The 9,041-nt window shown below is 49.4% G+C and overlaps 1 protein-coding gene across 1 annotated transcript; it reads right to left on the reverse strand.

The window, feature by feature from the left end:
* Window positions 1–3,408: 3,408 nt before the first annotated feature.
* LOC143186588 (uncharacterized) lies at window positions 3,409–8,430 on the reverse strand. The gene is made up of 2 exons (XM_076390272.1): window positions 7,611–8,430; window positions 3,409–7,541 (listed from the first exon to the last, which is right to left on the reverse strand). Exons 1-2 carry the CDS (start codon window positions 8,428–8,430, stop codon window positions 3,409–3,411), a joined length of 4,953 nt encoding a protein of 1,650 aa, XP_076246387.1.
* Window positions 8,431–9,041: the final 611 nt, after the last annotated feature.

Consider the following 9,041-nt stretch of genomic DNA (forward strand, 5'->3'; position numbering starts at 1 on the left):
CCTAAGGTGAAGCCTAGGTTGCCTGGAACGTAGAAGTGACCATCACTTTCACACGGGTTGCAATTATTCCTGTTATAGGATGGAAAGACTGTTGCATTTTTATTGTATTTTATGCTTCAGGCGTTGACTTCTGAGGCCGTAGCTATTCGATGTGGTGGAAGAACGCCATAGAGTGAAGCCTAGGCTGCCCGGAACGTAGAAATGACCATAAGTTTCACACTGGTTGCAATTATTCGATTTATACGATGGAAAAACTGTTGTATTTATATTGTATTTTATGCTTCTGGCGTTCACTTCGTAGGGCCTAACTATCCGATCTGATGGAACAATATCCTAGGATGAAGCCTAGGTTGCCCGGAACGTAGACATGACCATAACTTTTACCCTGGTAGCAATTATTCCTTTTATACAATGGAAAAGCTGTTGTATTTATTTTGTATTTTATGCTTCGGGCGTTGACTTCTTTGGCCCTAACAATTCGATCTGGTGGAGCAACGCCCAAGAGGGAAGCCTAGGTTGCCTGGAACGTAGAAATGACCATCGTTTTCACACGGGTTGCAACTATTCCTGTTATAGGATGGAAAAACTGTTGTATTTCTATTGTATTTTATACTTCGGGCGTTGACTTCTTAGGCCCTAACACTTCGATCTGGTGGAACAACGCCCTAGGGTGAAGCCTAGGTTGCCCGGAACGTAGAAATGACCATAACTTTCACACTGGTTACAATTATTCGTTTTATACGATGGAAAAGCTGTTGTATTTATATCGTATTTTATGCTTCTGGCGTTGACTTCTTAGGCCCTAACTATTCCATCTATTGGAACAACGCCCTAGGGTGAAGTCTAGGTTGCCCGGAAAGTAGAAATGACCTTAACTTTCACACTGGTAGCAATTATTCGTTTTATACGATGGAAAAACAGTTCTATTTATTTTATACTTTATGCTTCGGGCGTTGACTTCTAAGGCCCTAACTATTCGATCTGGTGGAGCAACGCCCTAGAGTGAAGCCTAGGTTGCCCGGTACGTAGAAATGACCATCACTATCAAACTGGTTGCAATTATTTGTTTTATACGATGGAAATGCTGTTGTATTTATATCGTATTTTATGCTTCTGGCGTTGACTTCTTCGGCCCTAGCTATTCCATCTGGTGGAACAACGCCCTAGGGTGAAGGCTAGGTTGCTCGGAAAGTAGAAATGACCATAACTTTCACACTGGTAGCAATTATTCGTTTTATACGATGGAAAAACTGTTGTATTTTTATTGCATTTTATGCTTCGGGCGTTGACTTCTAAGGCCCTAACTATTCAATCTGTTGGAGCAACGCCCTAGAGTGAAGCCTAGGTTGCTCGGAATGTAGAAATGACCATAACTTTCACACTGGTTGCAATTATTCGTTTTTTACGATGGAAAAACTGTTGTATTTATATTGTATTTTATGCTTCTGGCGTTCACTTCTTAGGCCCTAACTATTCAATCTGGTGGAACAACGCCCTAGGGTGTAGCCTAGGTTGCCCGGAACGTAGAAATGACCATAACCTTTACACTGGTAGCAATTATTCGTTTTATACAATGGAAAAACTGTTGTATTTATATCGTATTGTATGCTTCTGGCGTTGACTTCTTAGGCCCTAACTATTCGATCTGGTGGAGCAATGCCTCAGAGTTAAGTCTAGGATGCCCGAAACGCCGAAATGATCATTACTTTCACGCTTGTTGCAATTATTCCTGTTATACGATGAAAAGACCGTTGTATTTTTATTGTATTTTATGCTTCAGGCGTAGGTTCCTAAGGCCGTAGCTATTCGATATGGTGGAGCACCGCCCTAGAGTGAAGCCTAGGTTGCCCGGAACGTAGAAATGACCATAACTTTTACACTGGTAGCAATTATTCGTTTTATACGATGGAAAAGCTGTTGTATTTATATTGTATTTTATGCTTCTGGCGTTCACTTCTTAGGGCCTAACTGTTTGATCTGGTGGAGCAACGCCCTAGAGTGAAGCCTAGGTTGCCCGGAACGTAGAAATGACCATTACTTTCACACTGTTTGCAATTATTCCTTTTATACGATGGAAAAACTGTTCTATTTATTTTGTATTTTATGCTTCGGGCGTTGACTTCTAAGGCCCTAACTAGTCGATCTGGTGGAGCAACGCCCTAGAGTGAAGCCTAGGTTGCCTCTAACGTAGAAATGACCATCACTTTCACACGGGTTGCAATTATTCGTGTTATAGAATGTTAAGACTGTTGTATTTTTATAGTATTTTATACTTCAGGCGTTGACTTCTGAGGCCGTAGCTATTCGATGTGGTGGAAGAACGCCATACAGTGAAGCCTAGGTTGCCCGGAACGTAGAAATGACCATAACTTTCACTCTGGTTGCAATTATTTGTTTTTTACGATGGAAAAGCTGTTGTATTTATATCTGTTCGGTACGAATAGTTCGAGAAAATTAGTTTTGAAACTTAATAGTATTTATTTTACCCAACGGTTCCGTTGTTAAAGTCACTGTACAAAAAAAACTTAAATACATGAGCAAAACACGGTATGAACAGAAATTGATTTGATCAATAACCTGATTTGAACTGTTTTTACTATTATTTCCCGCGTAAGTGGATTAATCGGTTTCGCAGCTGCGGTTACCGTTACTTGCGACCGGTCACGAGACGCACGACGTCGCGAAAACAAAAAGATTCGGTACAGCAGAGAAAGAGCACACTACTCACTAGACACGAGTCGTCTGGCCCCTTCGTCCGCCGGACGGGCGAGCGAGATGGATATCGACCTGGAAGCCTCGTTATTTGAACTTGATTGGTTAATTCCAGAATCGATTATCGATACCCAAATCGCCGCCGGACGGTGCTGACATCTGACTCAGCGATGGGCCAGCCGACTCGGGAGCTCATTCGCCACCGAATGCTGCCGGTCGCGCGGTTGCGCAGTAACCTTGTGCGCATCCGCCGCCGACCCACACAGCCAATCCGCAACATTCCCGCCCGCCTCGTCAGCAATTGACGAAATCGTGCCTGGTCCTGGCCAATCAGAATGGTTGTTACAAGGTTGCAGCGATCGGACTGAATGAATCGGCGACGCACCACGCAGTCCTAAACCCACGCCTGGAGGTGCTACAAAAGAAAACTAAATTTACAAGTGTGAACAAAAGTGTAGTGGTATTAGTGATGAAATTGTGATTAGTGATCACGTCTAAGCCTATAGTGACTGGCTAACAGCTACGTGACGTGAATCTTTGACGATACGCGACACAAGAAGTTCGAGGTTAAGTAAATTTCTAAGCGAATGAGATTAATAATACTAATGTTCTTAAGACTACGAAAACTTATACTACGATTCTTAAGACTACAAGAACTTATACTACGATTCAAGGAGCAGAGAATGAGTCCAGCCTCTAGGATCCTCCATCATTCTTCTCCTCGTTTTCAGGTGCAAACAGAGGGATCAGTTTGTGCACCGGTCTGAGAAGATGTGAAGTAGAAGTACGCACCGTTGCTACTCGAATGGAACCGTCTGGTCCCGGGTGCACCCGAACAACACGAGCAAGAGGCCACTGAGTGGGAGGTAAAAGCTCGTTTTTCACAAGACATAAAAATCCAGCCTTGATTAAGTGCTTGTTTTGTTTCCATTTGCCCCTGGTTTGAAGTGTGTTCAAGTACTCCCGAGACCACCGCCTCCAAAAGTGCTGCTGAAGCTGCTGAATGAGCTGCCACCTGGATAACCTGGCTGCTGGTAGGTCCTCGAGGCTGGGCTCTGGTATAGCGGTGAGTGGTTCGCCTATCAGAAAGTGCCCTGGAGTTAGGGCTGCTGGATCCCCAGGGTCGTCAGTTAATGGCTGCAAAGGTCGAGAATTGAGGCAAGCCTCGATGCCAGTCAGTAGCGTGGTCAGCTCCTCAAAAGAAAGACGCTGTTCCCCGATGATTCTGCGAAGGTGATGCTTCACAGATTTGACAGCAGCCTCCCAGATACCCCCAAAGTGCGGAGCTGAAGGGGGATTGAATTTCCAGGAGATGCCCTCCCTAGAGGCTGCAGTGAATGGGCCACCTCCTCGATCAACAGATTGCCTGAGCAAGGCCCGCAGCTCATGATTGGCTCCCACGAAATTTCGACCACAGTCGCTGTAGATCTCAGCACAACGACCCCGCCGAGATATGAACCGTCTGAGAGCCGCCAAGAAGGTTTCGGTGGACCCATCCGACACAGCCTCCAAATGCACCGCTTTAGTGGATAGACAAATGAAGACTGCGATGTATCCCTTGGAACTCTGCTGACCATGCCCCCGACTGACCCGGAGGTGTATAGGTCCCGCATAATCAATTCCTGATCTGAAAAAGGGACGACAAGGAGTTATTCGAGCCACGGGGAGATTTCCCATTTTTGGCTGGGCAGTTTGCCCCTTCCATCTAATACAGACTGTACATCTGCTAATAAATGACTTCACTGTGGGACGACCTCTGAGAATCCAGCACTCCTGGCGCAGTGTAGCTAGTGTAAGCTGTGGCCCCCCGTGCAGGCATCGTTTGTGAGCAGCTTCGACCCACAACTTAGCCAGAGGAGATTCATCTGGGAGTATAGCAGGATGCGTTTGATCGTAGGGAAGATTAGCCGCTTGTATGCGGCCTCCGACTCGCAGCACCCCGCTCGTGTCCAGGAATGGATTCAATTTGATCAGCCGACTCTTGGCGGCCACGGGCTGGTTCCTTTGTAGATTGAGGATGTCTTCAGAAAAGGCCGCCGCTTGCTCCAGTCGAAGAAGGGTGAGCTTTACTGTGTGTACCTCTGAAGCCGTTATTACTGACATTTCCCTTTCCGATCCAGGCAGCCATCGCCGACACCAAGCAAGGACCCTGAACAGGCGTGTGAGACTAGAGAAGCGCCTAATTAATGTGCTGGATGAGCTTTCCCGTGGTTGAGTCATGTGATGCACATTCAGCTCCTCAGGATCGTAGCGGGGCTCCTCCTGTGAAATTGACTCTGGAAATTGATCCAAGGAAGAGAGCCACTCAGGTCCCCGCCACCACAGTTGGAAGGCAGACAGCTCGGCAGGGAGTAAACCTCTGGAAGCGCAGTCAGCTGGATTCTCTGAACCACGGACGTGATGCCATCTGGCCCGCGGAAGCAGCTCTTGGATTTTCGCTACTCTGTTAGCGACATAAGTGGACCAGCGAGAAGGGTGCCCCTGTATCCAGCTTAGTGCCACCGTTGAATCCGACCACAGGTGCAGGTCCACGTCTTGCCACTCGAGCACTCTTGTTGTGTGCTCTACTAGTTTGGCCAGCAAATGGGCTGCACAGAGCTCCAGTCTCGGCAGCGAAACGCGCTTCAGTGGAGCTACCTTTGACTTGGCGACCATCAGGGAGACCGTTGCCGCTCCCTCGCTGTTGAAGGTGCGAGAGTAGACCACAGCAGCGTATGCGCGCTCCGAAGCGTCAGCGAACCCGTGGACCTCCACGGATTGTGAGAAGCGGCCCGTGCCAAGCCATCGAGGGACCTGAAGTTTTTCCAGCGCAGGAAGCTGACACTGGAACTGTTGCCACTGTAAGGCCTCCCTTTCTGGCAGAGGTGAGTCCCAATCGGCCTTCAGCAGCCACAAGGTTTGAATGAGCACCTTAGCCACAATAGTTACAGGCGCCATCCAGCCGAGAGGGTCGAATAGCTGAGCCGTTCCGCTGAGGACCGAGCGCTTAGTACATCCCGAGCTCCTGGGCGGCAACGTGGTGGTTACCTGAAAGCAGTCAGAAGACGGGATCCATTTGATCCCGAGAACACTGTGGAGAGTCGGAGAGTCCCATTCGACAACTCCTCTCCGTTCGTCAGAAGCGAGTCCGTCCAAGAGGCTCTTAGAATTGGAGGCCCACTTGCGGAGTGGAAATCCGCCCGCCGTGAGGAGTTCCCGCAGCTCCTGCTGCCTCAACATGGCCTCCGGCAGTGTGTCAGCTCCGGTGAGAACGTCGTCAATGTAGATGTCGCTCCTGATGATCTGTGCCCCCCGGGGGTAGCGTTGCTCCTCCATCTCCGCGAGCTGGCGCAGACATCTGATAGCCAAGTAGGGAGCGCAAGCCAGGCCGTAAGTGACGGTGTTGAGTTCGTAGTCCACCACGGTGCTGTCTGGAGTAGGTTTCCAAACGATCCGCTGCCATTTCCTGTCCTCAGGGTGAACCAGGATCTGCCGATACATCTTTTCGATGTCAGCAGAAAAGACGAATACATACCGTCTCCAGCGCAGAAGAACGTCAGCGAGATTTGGCAGTAGATTCGGACCCCGCAGGAGGAACTCGTTAAGCGATCTTCCGTTGGAGGATGGCATTGAGCCATTGAAGACCACCCGCAACTTTGTCGTAGTGCTAGCTTCACTAAATACTCCGTGGTGTGGAAGGTAGTATTCGTTACCTGAGACAAGATGCGACAAGGACGTCATGTGCCCCAGACTCTCATATGCCTCCATGAATTCTGAGTAGGCTTGCTGGAACCCTGCAGATCGACGAAACCTGGACTTCAGGGACTCCAGTGTTCTGCACGCGATGCGACGGGAGTCTCCCAGCTCCGGGTTGCTTCTGAAGGGCAGTCGTACCAGAAACCGGCCGTCTGGCTGACGCAGGTGAGTCTCAGTGAAGTGCTCCTCTGCCCGGCGATCGTCCGCAGTCTCAGGTATCTTGACTTCGATTTCTTCTTGCTCCCAGAACCTAGTCAAGAATTCGAGGAGCTCCTTGTCCACACTGCAGTGACGAACCTGCACCGCTGCAGGATTTCCGGACTCATCAACGGCCTCTGTGACTGTCCCTCCAGTGAGGATCCAACCGAGTGCGGTCTCCTGAGCTACCGGAGCGTTAGGCGGTCCACGTTTAACGCCCTCCCGAAGGATGAGGCTGTAAGCGTCAGCTCCAAGAAGAACGTCGATGGGATCTGCCAAATGACATGCCGGATCGGCAAGTGCTAGACCCTGAACGTGCCACCACACTGCAGGAGAAGGCTGGTTGCGAGGTCCGTACTGGGAGAGTTCAGGAATAATGTAAACCGGAACCTCGAACCTCACTTCCCCTCCGAAATGAGGAGCGATGAGGAGAGTAGTCTTTCCCCGTGTAAATCTCGCCCTTGCGCCTCCAACGCCGAGAAGAGGAATGCGAGCGTGGCTTCTCTTGACGCGAAGTCTTTGAGCCAGCGCCTCCGAGATTAGTGAAACCTCACTTCCAGGGTCGATGAGCGAGCGCGAGATGCAGTTCTGTCCCTGTGCGTCGAAAATCCTAACGCGCGCAGTGCCTAGAAGAGCTGATGTGAGTTGACTCACGCGTGTAGAGATTTGCTGAACCGACGCTCCGGCGCGATTGAGGTCCTTGGAGGATGAGGCAGCATCATGAAGCGTGGTATGATGTTTTCCTTCACACTTCTGACACCTCTTGTTGGATTTGCACTCGCTTACAGAATGTTTCCCTAGGCAATTAAAGCACAAACCGAGCGATCGAACAGACTCCCTTCGATCAGCGGGAGTCTTCTCCTTGTAGAGACTGCAGAAAATGACGTAGTGTCTCCCTTGACAAAGACTGCAGCTCTTGGCCTGCGAGCCAGCCTTCGATACCAGATGCACCTTGAGCTACTTGCCTGGCAACTTCTTGGACTCTGAGGGCTCGTCGTGTTGCGGTGACTCCAGCGCATCGCAGGTGCGAATGCGCCCCTCCATGAACGTTTTCAGTTGTTCCAACGTTGGAGGTTGAGTCGACTGATTTAAAGAATCTTCCCACTCACGACGGGATTGGCGATCCCAGCGTTCGACGGTCAGTTCCACGATCCAGTCGGTCGCGTTAGTGACGGGTCTGCCCAGGTTGCTGAGCGAATCAATGACATCGAACGTGCCGTCAAATAGCCGTCGCATCCCGGAAGCCGACTCCCTCTTCAGCGGAGCTAAGCTGTTGAGAGTGCGAATTTGTGCCTGTACTAAGAGCCTGAGGTTGCTGAAGCGCTTATCGAGTTTGCTCCAGGCGACCTCAAAGTTGTCCGAAGTCGTTTTGACATTCTTGAGAAGGGCTGCTGCATCTCCTGTCAAACAACTCTTTAGGTAATGGAGTCGTTCCACATTAGATAGAGTTGGGTCGTTCCGTATGAGAGATGTAAACAAGTCTCGGAACGATGGCCAGTCCTTGTAGTGACCCTCGAACGTTGGGAGATTTATTTTCGGCAGCACCGCGCGTGACCTTAGGGAGCTGGCGTCGCTGACCTTCAACGTTGAATTTGAATTTTCCCCATCGGACGGACCGGCTTCGAGAGCGGCTATCATGTCTAGGAGAGATCCGGCCTGTTCCATAAAGATGAGTTGCGTTTCGCTGAATTCGTCGTTTTTAATGTAGGAACTCTCCCTTAACTTGGGTTCTGCTCTCGCAGCAGTTAGTATGGAAGCGTCTCCCTGAGTGTAATCTGCCCACATTTGAGAGATGGAAGTGTGAGCGGTGCGCAGCATCCCAAGAGAGAGATTGGCCTTTCCTAGCTTCTTTAGATTTGGAACAACGCGGGAGATCCGTTCCGCGAGAAGCCGTTGGTTTTCCACAAGGTCAGCCATTGTTCACACGAGCGATTAGAAGCACTAACGGTTCGAAGAACTGCACTTTGGAGTTTTAGAAAGACTGCAGCGCGGGATCCGGCTCGAAGGACCAAAATGTTCGGTACGAATAGTTCGAGAAAATTAGTTTTGAAACTTAATAGTATTTATTTTACCCAACGGGTTCGTTGTTAAAGTCACTGTACAAAAAAAACTTAAATACATGAGCAAAACACGGTATGAACAGAAATTGATTTGATCAATAACCTGATTTGAACTGTTTTTACTATTATTTCCCGCGTAAGTGGATTAATCGGTTTCGCAGCTGCGGTTACCGTTACTTGCGACCGGTCACGAGACGCACGACGTCGCGAAAACAAAAAGATTCGGTACAGCAGAGAAAGAGCACACTACTCACTAGACACGAGTCGTCTGGCCCCTTCGTCCGCCGGACGGGCGAGCGAGATGGATATCGACCTGGAAGCCTCGTTATTTGAACT

This window comes from Calliopsis andreniformis, unplaced genomic scaffold, assembly GCF_051401765.1.
Source record: "Calliopsis andreniformis isolate RMS-2024a unplaced genomic scaffold, iyCalAndr_principal scaffold0014, whole genome shotgun sequence".
Lineage (NCBI taxonomy): Eukaryota > Metazoa > Arthropoda > Insecta > Hymenoptera > Andrenidae > Calliopsis > Calliopsis andreniformis.

Bases quoted from the DNA above. Each gene is read 5' to 3' on its own strand.
- LOC143186588 (XM_076390272.1), bottom strand. From the start codon at position 8,430: ATGTGGGCAGATTACACTCAGGGAGACGCTTCCATACTAACTGCTGCG. The intron at 7,542-7,610 runs GCAAGTAGCTCA...GTCTTTGTCAAG, and splicing joins AGAGTCCAAGAAGTTGCCAG to GGAGACACTACGTCATTTTC.